This window comes from Dipteris shenzhenensis, chromosome 2 (assembly GCF_047967505.1).
Source record: "Dipteris shenzhenensis isolate YYH24624 ecotype China chromosome 2, Dip_SZ_1.0, whole genome shotgun sequence".
NCBI lineage: Eukaryota > Viridiplantae > Streptophyta > Polypodiopsida > Gleicheniales > Dipteridaceae > Dipteris > Dipteris shenzhenensis.
Genome location: NC_141597.1, coordinates 12,476,431 through 12,497,140, shown reverse-complemented (window position 1 = coordinate 12,497,140; position 20,710 = coordinate 12,476,431). Strand labels below are relative to the sequence as shown.

The 20,710-nt window shown below is 44.0% G+C and overlaps 1 protein-coding gene across 1 annotated transcript in view; it reads left to right on the top strand.

Moving 5' to 3' along the window:
• Positions 1 to 20,710, top strand: part of LOC147904342 (uncharacterized) — a 178,713-nt gene that overhangs the window by 67,063 nt on the left and 90,940 nt on the right. The window contains exons 7-8 of the mRNA XM_087391234.1: positions 12,443 to 12,545; positions 12,692 to 12,863. Of these exons, the coding sequence (XP_087247360.1) occupies positions 12,443 to 12,545; positions 12,692 to 12,863 (275 nt within the window). The remainder of the gene's footprint in view (positions 1 to 12,442; positions 12,546 to 12,691; positions 12,864 to 20,710) is intronic.

Below are 20,710 nucleotides of genomic sequence, written 5' to 3'. Positions count from 1 at the left end.
TCAGCTTTCTGATGGTCAAAGGCATGATCACTATATGTTAAAAGAGGGTTTCATTTTGATGCATGGACGACTCTGTGTCACTGATCAGATGCGACAGAAAGTCATAATGGAAAGTCATGCTCCTTCATATGCAGGACATAGGAGAATTACAGCAACAATTATAGCAGTGGAGCAATACTTTTATTGGCCATCTTTAAGGAAAGATGTGGAAGAATATGTGAGAACATGCATGGTTTGTCAGAAAGTAAAGTTTGACAGGCAGAAGGCACTTGGGTTGTTACACCCTTTGCCAATTCCAGATAGACCATGGCAAAGCATAGCTATGGATTTTCTGTTTGATCTTCCACGTACTCCTGCTGGACATGATGGATTGTGGACAATAATTTGCAGGTTTAGCAAACAAGCCCACTTTGTCCCAGTAAGAAAGAAAATTACAGCAGATCAAATGGCCAAATTGTTTCTGCAGCATGTCTTCAAGTATCATGGGATGCCTGAATCCATAATCAGTGATAGAGATCCGAGGATGACCAACCTCTTTTGGAGAGGGCTGTTTGAAAATATGGGCACTACGCTGAATTTTTCGTCATCTTTTCACCCTCAGTCTGATGGACAATCGGAGCAGGAAAACTCTACCATCTTGGATATGTTTAAATGCTATGTCTCAGGCCACAAAAGCAAATGGGAGCATTATTTGCCTTTGCTGGAATATGCTTACCACATCCACAGGTAAAGCACCATTTGAAATAGTGGAAGGTGCCAGGAAGATACCTCCCATTTTGCATACAAAAGAGAAAATCTTCGAAGCTAATCGTTTTGTAGAAAGCCTTGAAGAGGCTTACAAGAAGATTAAATATGCCTTGCAAAGAAGTCAGGACAAGCAGAAAAGAGCAGCAAATAAGCACCGCAGGGAATTGGTATTCATAGAAGGTGATTGGGTTTTGCTGTGTTTTCAGAAGGCAAGGCTGAAAAATAAGAAAGGCAAGGAAAGGTTGTACACAAAGTTGAACATGCATTACTATGGTCCTTTCCAGGTTTCTGAAAAGATAAACGAGGTAGCTTACAGGCTGAAGTTGCCTCCGCATTGGAAGATACATAATGCCTTTCATGTGAGCTTATTAAAGCAATATCATGGAGATATTCCCGAGGATTTACTTGATGAGGTATCACAATCTAATCTGATTCCTTCCTGCTTGTCGTCAAATCACGGGCACGGGCACTTGGTTTCTCCTCCCAGCCAACCTCGTTGGTAGCAAGCTCACAGATAGATCAAATTACGTAAAAGCTCATGCTTGCTTATTCCCAACGAGCCCCAAAACTCCCTAGATGAATCTAGTATGCCACATGTCATAATTGTAGGGTCCTTCCTTAATGCATTATTTACCCCTTTCTTGGGATATCTTTAAAACATTTGCCCCTAGGCACATTTAATGCATTAAAGTCCCTTAGCCTTAGATCCACCTAGTCTAGTGCCATGTCACCCTCACCAAGGACCTTGACCTTTATTCCTTTTTTATCATTTACATGAAGCCCAAACAAATATAATACAAACATTGATCCTTTAAAGGAAAATGCCGACTGACTCTTCCGAGGTCATGTTACCTCGACTCTATCCATAGCTTGGCGGATGTTAGCTCTCGCAAGTGCTAGCATCTTCCGCATTTGAGCCACAAAGTTCGCAGCTCTAGGCACTTTCTGAGGTACTCCAACTATAGTTGGATTCGCTGGCATATAACCATAGGTCAGTTCAAACGGACTGAACTCTGTAGAGGAATGTTTTCTATCATTGTAGGCAAACTCTAACAATGGCAACCACTTGTCCCATGTATGTTGCCTCAATGACACATATGCTCTAAGCATATCCTCTAAAATTTGGTTGATTCTTTCTGTCTGACCATCTGTTTCTAGATGATCCCCACTTAGTCCTTAGTGTCTCAAATACCGCAGTCCAAAAATGACCGGTAAATTTGACATCTGTGTCTGACATTATGGATTTGGGTAATCCATGCAAACGAAATATATGTCTAATAAACAAATCCGCCACTTGCGGGGCACTAACAGACTCTCTAGTTGGAATGAAGTGGTCTTGGTAAGACAATCAACCACCACAAGTAAGGCAGACCTACAATAAAGTCCATGGAAATGCTCTCCCACTTACTTAGTGGTATCTCCAAGGGTTGTAAAAGTCCGGGTGGCTTCACCCGTTCTGCCTTACTTACTTGATACGAAAAACAACGTGTCACATATCTCGCTTTACGAGCTCATATGTCGTCTCGACTCCTGGATGTCCCGCACATGGGCTATCATGGCATTGTCGAATGACCCTCTGCCTGAGATCATTCTGATTAGGTACTACTACCTTGCCATTTCTTTTCAGCATATCATCCCTTATGGCATATCTTGCATAAGTTTGGCCTTTTCTGGATGCCAGGTCATCCTTTTCCCCGGGTTTGAACACATGAGCCTTAGGCCAAAGGCTCTGGACGAACTCATCCACCTTTTGAGTTTCTCTAATCTCGGTCATTAGAGCACTCTCTAATACCATGAAACTCATGTTATGCATAATGCGTGACAACGCATCAGCAACTTTATTATCCTTCCCTCTTCGGTACCGAATCGTTAAATTAAACTCCTGCATGAGTTCTGCCCACCTAGCTTGGCGGCCTCTCAAGTCAGGTTGTTTACAAAAATGTTTTAGAGTATCATGATTAACATCCACATAAAACTCTGATCCATACAAATAATGTCTCCATGTTTTCAAAGCATGGACAACAGCATACAACTCTAATTCATGAGTTGGCCAATTTCGTTGAGAGGGAGAAAGCTTCTTGCTTTCAAAGGCTACTGGCCTTCCCTCTTGAAGGAGAACTGCTCCTACCGCAATGCCACTTGCATCGGTTTCAAGGAAAAACGGTTTCTGGGAATCAACTATTTTTAACACCGGTCCTGTGACCACAGCTTGTTTTATGGTGTTAAAACTTTCCTATTGATTCTGTCCCCATATAAAAGATACTTTATTTGAGGTCAGATCAGTCAATGGCGATATTATTTCGGAATATCCTTTGATATGCCTCGATAAAATTGGACAAATCCCAAGAATGATCGCAAAAAGCGGTCAAACTCTGAGGGATTAGCCAAGTCAGTATCGCGGCTACTTTCTTTGGATCCATTTCTACCCCCTCAGGAGTAATTATGAATCCTAAATATTCAAGTCTTACCATACACAATATATTTTTCTTTTTATTTACATAAAGACTGGCTTTCCTCAAAGTATTGAACACTATTCTTAAGTGTTCATAATGCTTAGTAATACTCTTACTGAATACCAGAATATCGTCAATAAAGTGTAATACAAACTTTCCGATATACGGACGTAGTAAATCGTTCATAGCATGATGAATATAGCTGGAACATTGGTAAGTCTAAAGGGCATTACCAAAAACTCATAATGTCCAAACCTGCTTCTAAAAGCGGTTTTATGCACATCCTCGGCTCTAGTACAGATTTGATGGTAGCCACACTTAAGATCTATCTTACTGAAAATTACGGCCCCATGTAATGCATCTAGCAAATCATCGATCCGAGCCATCGGATACCTGTGCTTAATAGTGATATTATTCAATGCTCTATAATCTATACAGAGGCGAAAAGTATCATCTTTCTTTTTCTTTAATATCACTGGGGAAGCAAAAGGTGAAAAACTTGGTTGAATCTGCCCCAGCTTGAGGTATTCTTCCAGTTGTCTTCGCACCTCTGCCTCTTCGGTAAAACTCAACCTATAGGGAGGTCTATTTACAGGTTATGCCCCCGGGATTAGTTCAATCTTATGCTGAACATTCCACTCTGGAGGTAACCCATAAGGTAGCTCATCCCTAAAACAATCAGAGAACTCCTCTGTTATTTGATCAGCCAGCTTAGCCATCTCTCCATTTTGAGCAACATCAGTGCTAGCCGAAGAATCATCAACCGGCTCTACTGATGCTGTACAAAGAAACAAAAACTCTTCTTGAGCTTTTCGGATTTCCATCAGGGAAACCAACGGTCCTTGAGGTATATCCTTTTCACCTCGTAAGACATACAGCACATCATTAATCTTGAATTGATAAATGTGCTTTTTCCAATCTATGGCTGGATTCTTCCTAGAATGCCAAGCCTTATCCAGGGCTATGTCTGCATGAGCAAGCTTAGTCATTTCAAAATCAAGCTTCTCAGCATAGTCCTGAATTCGAAGCTCCAACTGGATAACCCTTTGGTCCCATACTTCAGTTGAACTTCCGTCTGCCATCTTGACTGTATATGCATAGTTAGATGGGCTAGTCTTTAGTTTCAGCCTCTTTACGAGCTTGGAGTTAATTACATTGTGCGTTGACGCTGAGTCAAACAACACAATGACCTGATGATTAGCTACTTGCCCTTTCATCTTAATTAACTCCGTATCATTAAAGGCTGTATACCCCGTTGCTGCGGGCTTTGACAGGATATTATCAGGTGCACTAGTTACTAACTTAGCAACAGACACTCATAACAAAAAAGGTACTGACCTTTGAGAAGATCCCGCTAGCTGAATCTGCATCTGTTCTGCTCTGGGACTTCCCTCCATTTCACGTCGCATTCTGAGACCATCATCTCAGCCATCCGACGATCTTTGTTCCGTGGACAATCTTTCCATTGATGAGGCTGAAGGCAACCAAAACACAAGCCTTCTCTCCTCGCTTTTTCCCTTTGCTTGATGATCGTCATCTTCTTCCTCAATATCGTGATCTCCATCTTCCTCTTGTACGATGTCATTATGTGCAGTGGCATCTTCATATTCACATCTCTATCTTCAAAAATTTGCTTACTTCGTGGTGCAACCTCTGGGTTTAAAGAGGACTTCGACCAAGCTCGGGCTGCCATTGGTGTTACTTTTCTTTCAATTCCAATGGTGGTACTTGATTTAGGAGTCTCAACTGGTTTCGCCTGCTTGGCTTGACCACTAGACTGTGAGGCACCCCCTTTGCTAATCCACTTCTTCTTAAACCCAATTTTCTTCGAGTACCCATACTGAGTCCCAACCTGCACAAACCCTCTTGGTCTGTTCCCTTTTGCATCTTCATAGTTCAGGGCTATGGCAATTGCTTCATCTAGCGTGTTCGCATACTTAGCCCGAACTTCCATCTTTATTCGATCATTCAATCCAAAGATAAAATGGATTGACTAAGGTAGGGGTTCATCAACCTTCATTACACTTTCTCTAAACTTATCAGTGTATTCTGCCACTGATAAATTTCTCTGACGAAGGTTTCGATATTGATCCCAAGCTCGGGATGCTTCGCCAGGAGGTAGGAAGTGTTTTCTAAATTCTTTTTTAAACCCCTCTCAGGTAGTGGATGCTACTCCATCTTTCTGCTGTTTTATCCACCACCTATCCGCTGCCTCATTAAACATAAGGGTGGCCTCGCGGATTTTCTTCATATCATTCCTGATTTCACAAATGGCGAATGCCTCATCCCATTTGTGTAACCAGGTGTCAATGATATCGGAACTACAGTCAAACATCCGACCAGAACACTTTTCTAGCCTATAATTGGCAATATTAGGCACCTTAGCCCTCCTAGGCTCGACCGTACGAACACTGGACTCTGGTTCCATCGGAGATTTACCTTTCTCCTCACGAGATGGTCTCGCAGACATACTATGCACCATTTTTCTGAGTTCAGACTGCCCCACATTTGTTTGTAACTGCTACGCTCAAATCTGTTGCAAGGCATCCTCTAACATTGCAATTCTGCCAGACAGTGTATGACCTGCTAGGCGTAACACCTACGGGGTCGGCCGGACTCCCGACTCTACGGGATCCATCCTAGAAGCTTCTTCTTCTACTTCCATTCAAGTCGATGGGTGTTTTTTTTTAATAATAATAATAAAACACCGCTTGAAACTGTAATTACAAATCGAGAGTCCAACTTCCAACTTTACAGCTGACAAAGCATATATCACACTATAACCAAACCTATTCTTTTCCCTATACTAGGGAAACTCCTGCAATCTAAGAAACCTCAAGCCCTTAAATCCAAAGGCATAAATCTGTTCCCAATCCAACTCACACACCTCAAAACTTTAGAAATTTAACCAAATAAAATAGAGGGAATAAAGAGTTGAAAGCCCCCTGGTATATCTTTGCTGCATGAAGAGGTCAACTAGTTCCCGTAAGCCACTCCAACACGCATTTATAACCAGCCTTGTGATCACGAACATGCTGTACTGTCATAACGCCTGAACCTTGCAGAGTTACTGGAGAAGGGCGACCTGGCCTCCAGTGTCTCCTTCTTGCATATCGCTAGAGAATCTTAGTTCTACTATGCGCATCAAATCATGATTTGAAATGTTACAAAAGCTCTGGCTTGTAGCTAGAGCACGTGATAGCCTCCTCCAATCTTCTCCATCGGAGTCCCTGGGTGCTTGCGTTTCTGCCTCTGAATGTGGCTCTTGCAATTTCAGTCAACGGAGATCTCCCTGTAGGTACTTCGAGCATCGTCTACCGTGCGTGCGTTTCACAACCGTCCTGAAAGCATTTATAGACGGATTACAATTCGCCCAATTCGCACCTGGCTGACGTGATGGTTGTCCCTACATTCCCAAGGCTGACACGATGACAATCTCCTGTGTTCACGGTAAATTTCGTGGACCACGATGTCTGAATCGTCTGTCGCAATTAGGAATTACGAATTTCTGCAATGCAAATGCCTATCGCCTCTATCCACACCGTCTACACAGCCTCGCACAGAAGATTCCAAGTGAATTATGAAGGGGTGTCTTGAAAAATCGGCCGTCCGCTTGTATCTATTCCTTCCTTTGTGCATGACATCTCTGTCGTCCCACGATCAGCATACAGCGTGCTTCTATTCCCTTCTTCGTTCACTTATTCTCTTCGAAGATCAGGATTGCTGAAGCCTGCATCGCATCTCTGAATCCATCGCTTCTTTCTATTAGGGATTTTCAAAACATTGGATTTGTGCATCCACTTTCCTGGATCGGCTCCTTCAGAAAGCAGTCATCCATGGCTCTGATACCAAATATCACAATCTAACCTGATTCCTTCCTGCTTGTCATTAAATCATGGGCACGGGCACTTGGTTTCTCCTCCCAGCCAACCTCGTTGGTAGCAAGCTCACAGATAGATCTAATTACGTAAAAGCTCATGCTTGCTTATTCCCAACGAGCCCCAAAAATCCCTAGATGAATCTAGTATGCCACATGTCATAATTGTAGGGTCCTTCCTTAATGCATTATTTACCCCTCTCTTGGGATATCTTTAAAACATTTTCCCCTAGGCACATTTAATGCATTAAAGTCCCTTAGCCTTAGATCCACCTAGTCTAGTGCCATGTCACCCTCACCAAGGACCTTGACCTTTATTCCTTTTTTATCATTTACATGAAGCCCAAACAAATATAATACAAACATTGATCCTTTAAAGGAAAATGCCGACTGACCCTTCCGAGGTCATGTTACCTCGACTTGAGCGTAACATGAGGTGCAGCCTGAAGTGGAAGAACAGGATGAACTTCTGGTCCCAGAGCAGATTCTGGCACACAGAGATAGAAAGCTCAAGGGTAAAGTTATCCGTCGCTACTTGGTAAAATTTCAAAATTACCCATCACTTGATGCGAAATGGATGGAGGAAGGTGAACTGGCAGATTCACCTGGGATATTGCAGCTTTACCTTGATGCTTTCCAATTAGAGCCGACTGCGGTCCGGGCTCCTACAGGTAGTTCAGCAGAGCGAGCGTCTGGAGCATTACCTGATGTTCGAGAGGGGGGGAGCACCTCCACTCCCTCAGTACAGACGGGCTCACCGTGATTTCATGAGGTCGCTTAATGACACCGTATGTTTCATCCGAGATACTTAGCTGACAGTATTTCTGTTGTGAGACTTCATGATATTGATGCATCTTGACTATTGATCGTCGAGGATCACATAGATTTTGAGCAGTGTATATGGATGGATGCATGCCTCTCCTAGCCATATTTTCACTGTCTCTGTATACTATACCTGCGGCTTTCTTATATACTCTTTTATGCTATATTTCATGCTCACTCCTGTGTTTTGGGGCAGCAAACTCTGGTTTGTTGTTTCAAGAGAGGGGTATGTCACGGGGGCGTGAAATTCTAAGTACTTTAATGTACTACAAGACCGTGACAACTTTGGTTTTAAAAGTCCAAGCATGGGCTTAATAATGTGTAATTAAACGCGGCATGGTGCCTAGCACATAAGGCCCAAAGGCATTCCAAGGAATTAAAAGAGTGGTTGTTGGGAAATGATGATGTGGCATTTTTAATGGGCCCCCTAGAGGGCCATGTACCTTCAGTGGCCCCCCTAGAGTTCCAGGTGGCTCTAGTGCCTTGTACATGCTCCTTTGCCATTCCTGGACCTTCCTGGGCCTTCTAAACTTCACATGTGTGGTTTTCTCTCTCATCTTCTCCCTTTGTTGAGATTTTGGACTGGTTTTTCAGCCTCCTTCAGCTGAATTCCGTTTTTGTTCATAACTCCTCACCCGTTTGGATTCCTCGACTTCCGTTTGGCCCGATGGCTTTCCCTCTGCCTCCCCTTCGTAGTGATATGCTTTTCCCTCCGTGCGTTTGGTAGAACGGGCAGAGCTGAGCACTTCTTTTGTTGGTCGAATTTGCAGAAGTGGCTTTTTCTGGACCTTTTTGCTTCTACCGCCTCCTAGGCCTCTCCTCTTGCAAAGCTACAGCTTTCTATTGAATTTCGAGTGGTCCCACGCGCTGGTTGACTGGTTTTTCTCAGTTTTGGAGGACTTTCCGGCGATGAAACTTCTCCAAAACTTTCTCAATGCATTCCTCTCTGAAGTACGCTTCTTTTGAGCCCAAGAACTCCCACTTCTTCGCAACAGAAGTGCTTCTTTTCACATTTTTCAGTGGAATTCTTGCTGGTCGGCTCTTGTAAATGCTCTTTCTTCATGCCTTTGCACTCCTCTTTGGCTGAGAATGCAATTAGGCATTGGCTACTGCGTCCTCTTGGCGATTGAGGACTTGGTTAGAGTTTTTAGGACTTGGTGAGTTGTGATTTTGCTGCTGCAATTTCTTTTTGCCATAAGCTATTGGTTGGCCTCGTGTGCCGCCTCTTTCTTGGCTCACAGGTGCCCAGGCAGTGCTACATGAGTCATTCTTTGGTTGGGTACTTTGCTGATTTTATTTTGGAGCTTTGGAAAGCTTTGTGAATGCCATCTGGAAACCACTCAAAGAGAGTGCAGCTGGGGTGCAGTGTGATTGCATCTGGACAACCAATGGAATTGCACTCGAAAAAGAGAATGCCTTTGGGTTGAGCCTATGGGTTAAGTGCACTTATGTGATGGTGTTCTATGCTTGAAAGCCTTGCGAAGGCTTAGTGAATTGGGGCTGCGTGCTCAGTTGTAGGGAAGGTCTCCCAGATGCAACTTGTAATCATTTCACTGTGAAATATAAAGAAATACCGAAAGGGGAGCCACGGTGTTTGGGGCCAATCGGGTGCACTTGTCTATGTTTGTTGAGCAGGGGCATTCTAGCCTCCATCCCTTTTTCAGTGGTTTTGTTTGTGAACAAATGGGTAAATGCCAAATGGTGATCATGCAATGGTTAATGGTTGTGATATATGCTTTGTGAGATGTAAATAAATGCTGAAGTGATTAAAGGTTTAGTTCCACTGCCCTTTGAGTGATTAGAGGCCGGTTTCAGCTGGACCTTTATTTGGTGTTTCTTTCATACTTAATAGAAGTCTCTTTTTTGTAAAAATAAAATAAAAACCTTTATTCAGATCAGGAGTTTGGAAACACTTCTTGTGTTAGATACATAGTTACCAAGAAATGGGGACGTTCTAGAAATTTGGGTGTCAAAATGGAAACATTCTAGAAAGGGGGAACGGGGAAATGGGAATAGGATCACCACATCAATGACACGTCATCATTTAACATAAAACTATGCTAGAAAATGAAAGAAACTGACATTTTATAGCTTTAAACTTTCCATATAAGCTCTAAAATACCTAGTTGAAACTTTCAAAGAGCCCCCCCCCAAAAAGAAAATTTGGGTTCCTTGACCCAGACCCCCGGCTTCTCTTCACTGGATCTTGGAGACTTTGGCTCTACGGGGGAGTTCCCATTAGGTATTTGCAATGGGACCCTGGAGAGTGGGAGTGGATTGACGCAGGGCATCAAGAGAAGAGCATCCCCTTCTTTCGCTACACGGCCAATAATGCCAAGAGATTCCAGCTCAGTAGTAGAGGTTTGAGACCTTCCAGAGTTCGTCATTGGGACGCATTTGATATCACTGCGGATTTGCAGAGGTGCTTCTGGAATAGACTTTAGAAATCCCACAGGAATAGGAAGATCACTCTTTTCTTTTGGCTTTCTATCCATGGTGGATTAGAGTGAACCTTTGGAGATCCAGATTCGGAGCCGACCCTACTTGCCCTCGTTGCCTCTCTACTTTGGAGACGATTCAGCATTGCTTATGGAATTGCAAACAGGCGAGGATGATTTGGATGGGGGTATTCAGGATTTTCAATCACTTTGCCCACTCCCCATTCTTTATGACATGGGGCTTAGTGGCTTGGCTTTCTCTTACGGGGCCTCAGGTCTTCTATGAGAGACTTCACTCTTCTCGGGCCATTTCGATTCGACATCACCAGATTGAGTCATGTTCTTTGGATGTGATACCACATCTTCCTTTTGAAGCTAGTTGTACATGCCTCTGTGGATACCTCTTGGGAGATACTAGCGAGCATAGCAGCCTGGCATATGTGGAGAGCCAAATGCACAGAGGCATTGGAGGGAATTCAGGTTCATCCCTCGCACACATTGGCTAGTATTTGGACAGACACCATACATACCTTGATGGCCATATGGACAAGTATGCAGGGAGACTCCCATGCAGCCTCAGCTAGGAGGGCTTCTTTCTTCAGGGAATGGAAGGATTCTCCTTTCTTCTCTGAGACTCTGACAGGGTTGAGGTGGCACTTTCAGCCTCAGCCTTGGTTGTTTTCCAGCTCATTTTGAGGGGGTTTATTTATTCTCATGGTTTCATGCTGTATTCCGCTTTGAGCTTGCTCTCTCGGGTTTTTTCTCTTACTTAATAGAAGTCTCTTTCTTGCAAAAAAAAAAAGAAAAAGAAAATTTGTGGACATTCCGGGGCTGTTCTGGTTCTTCCTTGCTTCCCAGAACAGCGTTCCAGACGTTCCGGGGATGTCGGAACACCATTCCTTGAAAACTATGGTTAGAGAGCAACGGGCATCTCTATAAAGGAGTTCACTTAGACTTGGTGAAGCATAGTGTCTTGTGCCATCCTCGGACTAACAAGAAGGTTTCAAAGTCCTGTAAAGAACATAGTTCCACTTGTTGACTGACAAGGAGCCTAGAGCTCCCATCCAGTCCAAGATGATGGGCTTCTTCTTCTTCTAGGCTAGCTTGTTCGAATAAGTAAGTCAATGCCTCACCACCCTCTAGAGCTTCCACATCATATGTTTCACCGTGAAAGGGTGAGTCCTTGATGTAGCCCAAATGCTCCCTATGCATAGGCTGATCACCAAGTGCCGATTGCTCTTCTTCCATGCAAGCTCCCTCTTTGAAACCCTTTTCTCCCATTTCTATTTGCCTATGGCGAGAGTTGCCAATATTTATGATAACGGATAATGATGTAAATCCAAAGGTACTATGAACTCATCAGTAATCGTGAATAGACTTGGCAAACCTCAACCATGGTCTACCTAGCAAGAGTGGATATGTGAGGTCATCTCTTGTCATTTCCAGCACAATAAAGTTAGAGAGGAAGGTGACCCTGCCAATCTGCATGGGAAAGCTCCTAGGGGAATTACCTTCCATCAATCAAGGATTCTATCCTAGCAATGGACTGATGAATTGGTGAGACACAAACCAATCGCACCATGGTACTCTTGGGCATGCTGTTAGCTGCTGCTCTACAATCCAAGAAAAATTCTTGAGACTTAGACCATTTACGTCCACCACAACCCGTGGGCTTTGCTAGGGCAGGATAAAGTGTAACCATGCATCCATCTTTACCATCCTCTTGCCCCTTTTGTCACCCTCTTGCCATTTGTTTCAGGAATGCAATGGTTTGATCCTTGATTTGTGGGAAACACTAACATAGTTGCCTCAAAGTAATGTTGGATTGATTCCATATAGGGAGTAAGGTTGTGTGGTGGTCTTTTGAGACCTAGAAATCCTAGATTCCACTCAAGGCTCAAAACAGACCTGAGGTAAAGGGTCGAGTCACAGGTCACATAAAAGATGGAGGGCATGTGTGTCCCATGTTTAAGTGGATGTGATTGCCTTAATCTTTTTATTACATGGTTATTGTTGCAAACATAGATGGATTAAAAACTTGTGTTACTATCATCAAATTAACGTTTATTACATACACTACTAATGTATTGTGTATGAAATGTCAGAGATACGCAGTACTTGGTATATTGTGGCCAATGGTCATGGCTGGAACCGTGGCAGCTGTCATTTTCCTTGTTGCAAATTCAGATCTTATTAATACACGACTCAGTATGTATGAATCAAATCTCTCAGTTGAATACATATCCTTTCATTGCCTTATCCATCTAAGTGATTACACCATTAAACAAAAGCTACCATAATGGATGTAAAGGAAAATGAAGCCATTCCTAATCCTTTTTTGGGGGTGTATGCAGAAACAGAATATGCGCAAGCCATATTATTAACGATATTGTTTAGTGTGATTGGTCCATTTATAGTTCGATTACTTGTGTCTTTGGAAGATTGGAAGCCAATTGCTGCTGGGCGAGTAGTTATCATTAAGCTCTTTTTCTTGCGAGCATTAAATCTCTCTACACTTCTATACCGGTAATCACTTTAACTGTAGGAAAAGGCAATACCCTACTGCAATATTTACACCTTATTTTTGCATGCTTTCTACCCTAAATGCCACAATCTCTTATTCGTCACCCCTTCTTCATGACTCGGAGTTCAGTTTCTTGGCTTTCTCTTTCGGGGCCTTATGTCTTTTATGAGAGACATGACTCCTCTTGGACTCGACGCCACTTAGTTGAGCCATGCTCTCTAGAAGATGATGTTCCTACCTCACCCTTTAGAGCTGTGCATGCCTCTATGGACTCTTCTTGGGACATAGAGAGAGGCATTGGATGGTGGATCCCAGGTTCATTCACCCTTCTCACATTTTGGCCAATATATACACCGATGGCCATAATGGATGGGAGACCTCCACTATTTCTTGGCATAGAAATTGGGAGAAAGAAAGATATATTAACGTCCACGGGAGACCTCGCAGGCCTATGGGACAAAGTGCCTATGGGACAAAGTGCACAGAAAAGTGAACTCATACAAGCCTCAGTGGGCTGAAGCAAAGGGTACGCTAGGACCCTTGCTGAGTACTAATCTATGCTAACAGAATCATAATCATAATCATATCATATCTATCAATCTATCCAAGCGCTAGGACAAAACCGAAGCCTGGTACAGTGATGGCTCTCTGGTGGGCTGTGAAAATATCTCATATCTGCGTCTTGTTGGAACATGAAGTCAAAGTGAGTGTTTCTAGTGTGTTTTCATTGAGTTATAGAGTAGTACTAGACTACTTTATATCCTAGAGTGCCACGTGTCACTATGGGACGTATCCCATATACATTTGACGCTTTAGTGCATATGTGCCTATCCTATAAAGGCATTGTACTTTCATGTCATACAAATCAAGTATCAAGCTACAAGCTCTTTGGTCTACATGTGAGTACTTTCATTTTGGTTCATTGCTCTAGTCATTTCATTTCTATTTCGTTATGTCTCTCTTTGAATATCACTTCCTCTCTCCCTAGCCTACCCTCTCTCTCTCCCCCTCTCCACCATGTTCCTTCATGTGGTATCAAAGCCAGGTTTCCTACCTTCCCCTTCTTCTTGCTCTATCTAGAGGATGAGAGAAGCCCGCAAATGGAAGCTCCCTTTTCCTCTAAGATAGAGCCTCCCTTCCTTTGGCCTGGCCATGGTTCCTCGCCATCAAGTACTCCGCGGTCCTCATTTGTGAGTTCAGCTAACTCCCGTATCAGTTCGTGGTTCTCCTTCAGCATTGGCGGAGATTCCTTCGTCAGTTGATCGCCAGAAACTTGTTTTGGAGCAGTCTAGTGGCTGTTTTTTGACCTTTTAAGGTCCGATTTCTATGTTTTTTGAAATTTTGGCACTTCTCAAACATAAACGACCGTCTCCCGCACCTTTTCGAAGGGGGAAAAAAACTCGATTTTTTGTCCGCACGTCCATACGGACCTCTGCAGGCGGATGCGCGACGGTGCCAGGAGTCCTTACAACTTGTCAGAAGGCAATTCTGAGCAGTTTTAGGCTACTTTTTGGCATTTTTCGCTCAGATTTGGACTCTTGTGACCTCCACCAGTGATTTGAGCTCCCTTGAGCAAATTCGCTCATTTTTTTAAGCCTCTTCTGCGCATTCGGTGACTCTTTGATCGGCACATTGAGAGTCATGACGTGATCTCCCTTGGTGGCTGCTTGCATGGTCTTTATCGACACATCTTCTAAGGCATCCTCGACATGAGCATCTTCGACACATCATTGACGAGCAAGATGTGCACACTTTTGTGCAGCAACTACTTCAGGCACATGGGTTCTCTGCCCTTGCTATGCATAAAATGAATGAAATATATCTTTACTACTTTCTTGTTTGAGTCAAGGGTACTACGTTGTCCCCCAAAATGAATGCAAATAAATCATGTGTGTTGAGTCAAAGGTTCTCTGCCTTGGATAGTCCTCCTAAAAAAATGTATTTTCCTATTTTGTTTTGGTGTGTGGCTCCATGTCTCTCATTAGCCCCTGGAGCCAGGAGGGGATGTACTGTGGGAGCCATGTATTGGCTTTGATAGGTTTAGAGGGGGATGTATTGTGGGAGCCATGTATTGGCTATATGTCATATAAATCAAGTATCAAGCTACAAGCTCTTTGGTCTACATGTGAGTACTTTCATTTTCATTCATTGCTCTAGTCATTTCATTTCTATTTCATTATGTCTCTCTTTGAGTATCACTTCCTCTCTCCTTAGCCTACTCTCTCTCTCTCTCTCTCTCTCTAGGCATTTTTGGTACTCTATTTCATTTCATTTTGTATCTAGGATTTTTGAAGCCATTTTTGGCATCTTAGCTGTATTACGATGAGGTCACCTAGTTGGCGCATCGTTGATGATGTATTTTCCTTTCGGATGATTTTGTGTCCCATAGGCCATGTATGGCCTTCCGTGGACCTTTAATAAAATTTCTTTCTTTCTTTCTTTCTTTCTCTCTCTCTCTCTCTCTCTCTCCCTCCCTCCACCATGTTCCTTCACATCTGTCGAGCTGTCTCGCGTTGCGGTGCGTGGTCTCCTTGCTCTTTGGACTCTCTGGGCTATGTCTAGAGTGATCCCTCATCTTTGTCGGTCTCCTCTGAGAAAAGCTATGATAGGTTGGACCTCAATAGAGTGTACTCTGGGGGCTCTTTGTCGCACATGTGGCCTCTGCACCCCTCTCTCGATGGTATTGTGCCGGCTGTTCATCCAGACTGCTCTCATATTAGCTAGCTCCTCTACCTCCACTCCACTGTCTGGGGGCTAACTCAAATGTATAGAAGTCTGTGACGTGCCGCTGTGTCCGGTCATCCTCTATGTCCTGTAGTGATCTGACCACCCCCTGCTGCTCTCTGATTTGTTGTAGAAGCGCCTCTCTGTGTCGCCACATCTCTATCAGATAGAGTCCAATACAGACCTGGTCATGGAAATGGATCAGTCGTGACAAAGGACCGAAGCCATTCCCCTCTAGGTAAAGACAGTGGTAGCGTCCTCAAATCTCGTAGTAGGCTGGCCAAACATAAAGAAAATACTCCTCTGTCTCAACCACCCCAAGCGTACATAGCGTGCAGATCTGCTGCTCTCTAGGTACACCCGCTTCTCTCCTTGCCTCAATCCTCAGCTGATGGGATGAAACCCGCATCTGACCAATGGCAATCCTCAATGCATGAGATACTCCTCTATCCTCGAGATACTGGGGTCTGATAATGAATCTCTCCTCTGATACTCTCAGGAAGTGGTCGCGATAGAACTAGGTCTTGGTGGGAAGTTCCTGGTCCTCCCCCCAAGTCCAGGATGTGTGAAGCTGAAGGAGGTCTAACCTGTATAATACGGTTGATCTCATCTTGCGGGATCAACTCAGGAGGTTCATCCATATTGTATTGAAAGGGGGGAAGCGTATCCATCTGGATACGGTGCCTAGCAAGCCATGTAGATATGTGTGCATACCATGTGCCTGCTCCGTTCTTTGCGAGTCATCTAGATGACTCTAGGGCCAACCTCAGAAGTCTCCAATGGGATAAGTCCCACACCCTGTGGATGAAAGTCACTGTCTAAAACATAGCATCAACCTAAGGAGGTGTCATGGCTAACTCTGCCTGCACTATCTCATGTGGAACTGAGGGCTTACATTGGATCATCCTGGATCCCATCGTCACCTGTAGCCGCTCGAAGCTCCTCCAATTTGTCCTCGGAAGATCGCACCCCTAGAAAGGTGCTACATACATGACAGTCGACCGCACTAGTGTGTCGAAAAGCCATCCCTTCGTTGGTGGATCCTGGAAGTGCGCCTGGAAACATTGCTGCTCTAGTCTAACCAAAGCACTACGTCCTCGTGTGAGTCGTGCCTGGGCTGCATGTTTCATCGTGAAGATGGGTCCTATGAAGACTGCTACCAAATATGTGTATGACTGCACTATCTCCACTGGTTCACCACGGTAGATGAAAGTGACTCGATTAGTCACTGCTCCTAAGGTGTTGAAGATCATGATCTTAGTTTTCCCAAGGTTGACCGTCAGATCTCTCTCTCTGCAAAACATCTCTAAAGCTGTAGTCCCTCCGCTGAAGAGGATATAAGGACTATATCATCAACATATAACAATATCTGTATGAGGAGATCCCCTAGTAATGAGCCCTCGCCACCTAGGCGATCTATGAAAGATGTGATCTCATCAATGTAGAGTCCAAAAAGAGTTGGTGAGAGAGGGCAGCCCTGCTTCACCCCAATGGTGCTCTCGACCCAATCCGATAGGCCGCCTGGGGCACAGACCGTGCCTCTGACTGACTCATGTAAGCTCATCATGTTGGGGTAAAGGGCAGTGTGCCCACCCACTTGTACAGTGCCCATGTATACTCATATATATATGATAGAGGAATAAGCTGGAGTAGCTTTTGCTCCACCACTTTTGGTGTCTCCCTATCCCTTTGTGTGTGCTCTCCTCTCCCACAACTGGTATCAGAGCCCACGGCATTCGATCTACGAGGAGCTCGGTGAGAGGAGAACTCCTAAACCGTGAATCTTTTGCAGCTTCTGACAGAATCAACAAGACTTCGTCTACTTCGTCAGTGACGTTGGAGCTCTCTGAGCTTGGCTCTATTCGACTGTTTCCATGCTCGCATTTAGACTGTAGCAGGCAACAAGTTCCAGCAACACAGAACTGACGGAAGTGGGAGCCGTGAGAGCAGGACCGTGCGGTGGGGAGCGTGGATCATCGACTCGAATTGAGCGTCTGAGCGGCTGTGGAATTGAGCGACGACTCGACGACCATCTTCTTGGGCTTTGGAGCGGTGGATCGTGGATCATCGTGGACGCTACTGGAGTGCTCACTCTGCTGCGCTTCTGTCATCGTGCAGCGGTGTTGCTCTGTCGGTCGTCCTGCTGCAAGTCCTTCCAAGTTCCAAGGTCCTTCCGTGCTACAAGACAGTGCAAGTTCTTCCAAGGTTAGAGTTGCTGGGCTGCTTCTATGAGAGCTCCTTCCATTGCAATTTAGCCTATATTGTGGCTGTGGTGGCACAGTTTGTGGTCAATGTTTGTTTCAATTGGAGGAACTTAGTTTCCTGTCGTGGAAGCAAATATATCTTTGACAAGCAAGCTACAGGAACATGTCATTTCTAGTGGGCGAGCTTGTGAGCACTCAGAGTGAACTATGGATGCGCTTGGATGCCGAGCAGATTGCCATTGATGCTGTGAAGTATGGACATTAGCTGTGGATAGGCTGATTTGAGGCTGTCGCTTGGACACTTTACGGGACTGGTCATATGCCATTTTGCAGTCTTGCACAAGGAGCTTTCGATCTGTACATCACTTTGGCAGTGGCATTGACACATGCTTTGACAGTGGTACATGCCTGGTTGAGATGCATTGACAGTTCGTTGGATGCATGGTTGTTTGCCTATGTTGGATACATATGGTGGTATGGTGATGTATTGAGATCCGTCAGATTAGCATCATTTGGAGCACATTTCGGGGCTGTTTTGCCAGTGCTTTTGGGCTATTTTATTGTTGATCTGTGAGCATTCTTGGGGCTGATTTGTTGGGCATTGTACTTGCCATTTTGCTGGTGTTGCAGTTGACATACGGGGTGATCTACTGGATGTATTTTGACCATTTTTTGGGGCTGTTTTTTGACGGAGCAGATGAGTGCTGTAAAGGGTAGCAAACATTCAAGGAAGCTGCTGTTGCTGTTTTTATGACAAAATAGTCATTTTCAGGACTGAATATCTCTTTCCTGGTGCGGAATTGCACTTTGTGCCAAACTGGAAAGTTGTAGTTCACAGAATATACTACAACTTTGCTTTTGGAAGCAAGTTGATCCGATATAAGCTGCAGGAGTTACAGCCTCTGCAAAATCACAAAAAGTTGCAGTCTACTGTCTATTTGTAACCAATGTGCAGGAAGCTGTTTTTCAGGTGAGAATATCTGAGAATCCAGAAGGATTTGGCTCTTGAGGTCAACTGACAAGTTGTAGATCTTTCTACCAGCTACAACTTTTCTGTTTACAGCTTTGGCATCCGGTCTTTCAGTGAAAAGATATCGCTGTTCAAAAACAGGGACAGCGTGTTATTTTGCCCAAAGTGGCTATGAGGTATTGTTGTAGGGATTTCTCTTGCACAACAGTGAATTGGGAACTCACAGTAAATTATATAAAGTGATTGGGATCTCACTTCAGTCCAAGGGCATTATTGGCATTTAGGCAAGTCACTTTGGCACATTTGGCAAGTGGTGAATGCTTGATTTTGTTGCCAAAGGATTGCACACTCGAGGTGATGCATTGGTGATGCAGTAAATGCCATTTCGATGCATTATGGATTTGCATTGGTGGATGCCGCACTGATGTTTATGGATAGTTGAGCTGGGCTCCTATTGCCATTGGTTGAGCAGGCATTGCTCATTTGGTTCAGTGCATTTCTTACTTCAATTGCCAGGCATTGGAAGGTTACTGGGCTGCATATATTCTTGTTTATGCCTCTTTATGGCTGAGTGCTTTTGAGCATTGGATTAGCCAATTTATTTGGAGACCTGATTGGTCTAGACAACACTATATTTTTTTGGTCATTTGGGTTGCCTATTGCACTATACTGCTCTTTGGTTGTGACCTATTGTGCCACAGATATGGCATCTACAGCTGGTAGCGCCCTCTTTGATATTGAGAGGTTGGATGGATCAAACTTTCAGTATTGGAAAGAGCAGATTTATGATGTGTTAGTGCAGAAGAGGCAGCATAAGCCCATTCAATGCAAAGGTGTCAAGCATAATAGCATTAAACAGAGTGATTGGGATGACATGGATGAGCAAGCATGCTCTATCATTCAGTCATCACTCTCAAAGTCAGTCTACTTGCAGGTACAGGGTGTAGATTGCCATGCATATGAGTTCTATACTCGTATATGCCGGATGTATGACCATGATAGTGTTATGTTACAGCATGATGGGCTGAATTACAGCCTTGATATGCACTCCAAAGGTCGATCAATTGGTAGAAACAAGTCATGTTCAAGGGGGAATTCCAGGAGCAAGTCTAGCTCTCGGACTTGTGTTAGATGTTTCTATTGTGGAAAGTATGGCCACATGAAAAAGTATTGCTGGAAATGGCTGAGAAAATACAAGAAGAAGAGCAAGGTTAAGAATGACATGAAGAAGGAGAAGAAGCATGTTGAGCTTCAAGGCGTGGATGCCAAGGTTTCCACTGACAGTAGCAGTGATGAAGGCATTCTTTTGTCTATGTCTGACACCTCCTTCTTGGCCACTGATGTACCCATTCTCGGCGATTGGATGTTAGATCCATGTGCTTCATGTCATATGACCCCTCATAGGTCATGGTTCAGTGCATATCAGGAATGCATTGTGGAGAGTGGTTTGATGGGCATTGATCATTCTATGGATGTCTATGGTTATGGGGATATCCACCTTGTTATGCCTAGTGGCTCTATTCTTGTTCTACAGAGGGTTAGACATATACCAGGACTTGCTACGAGCAAGATCAGTATTGGACAGTTGGTTGAGGCAGGTTATCATGTCTCTTTGGGTGATCATGCATGGAAGATTGCTAGAGGCAATCTGGTTATGGCTAGGGGATCACGGGTTGGATTCTCTTATGCATTGCATGTATCAGGTGTCCAGGATAAGATGCTTATGATTAGTAAGCAGCCATCAGCAGCTAGTTTATGGTATGCCAGACTTGGACATATGTCTACTGCAGGTATGGAAGCCCTTACAACATTGAGATACATTCCTCTTATATGTCTCTCAAATTTTATGTCATGATTGTGATGATGGTCAGCAGTCAGGATCCTCCTTTGTGAGGAAGACAGTTAGTGAGAGGTATCTTGAGCCATTGCAGTTGGTTCATAGTGCAGTTTG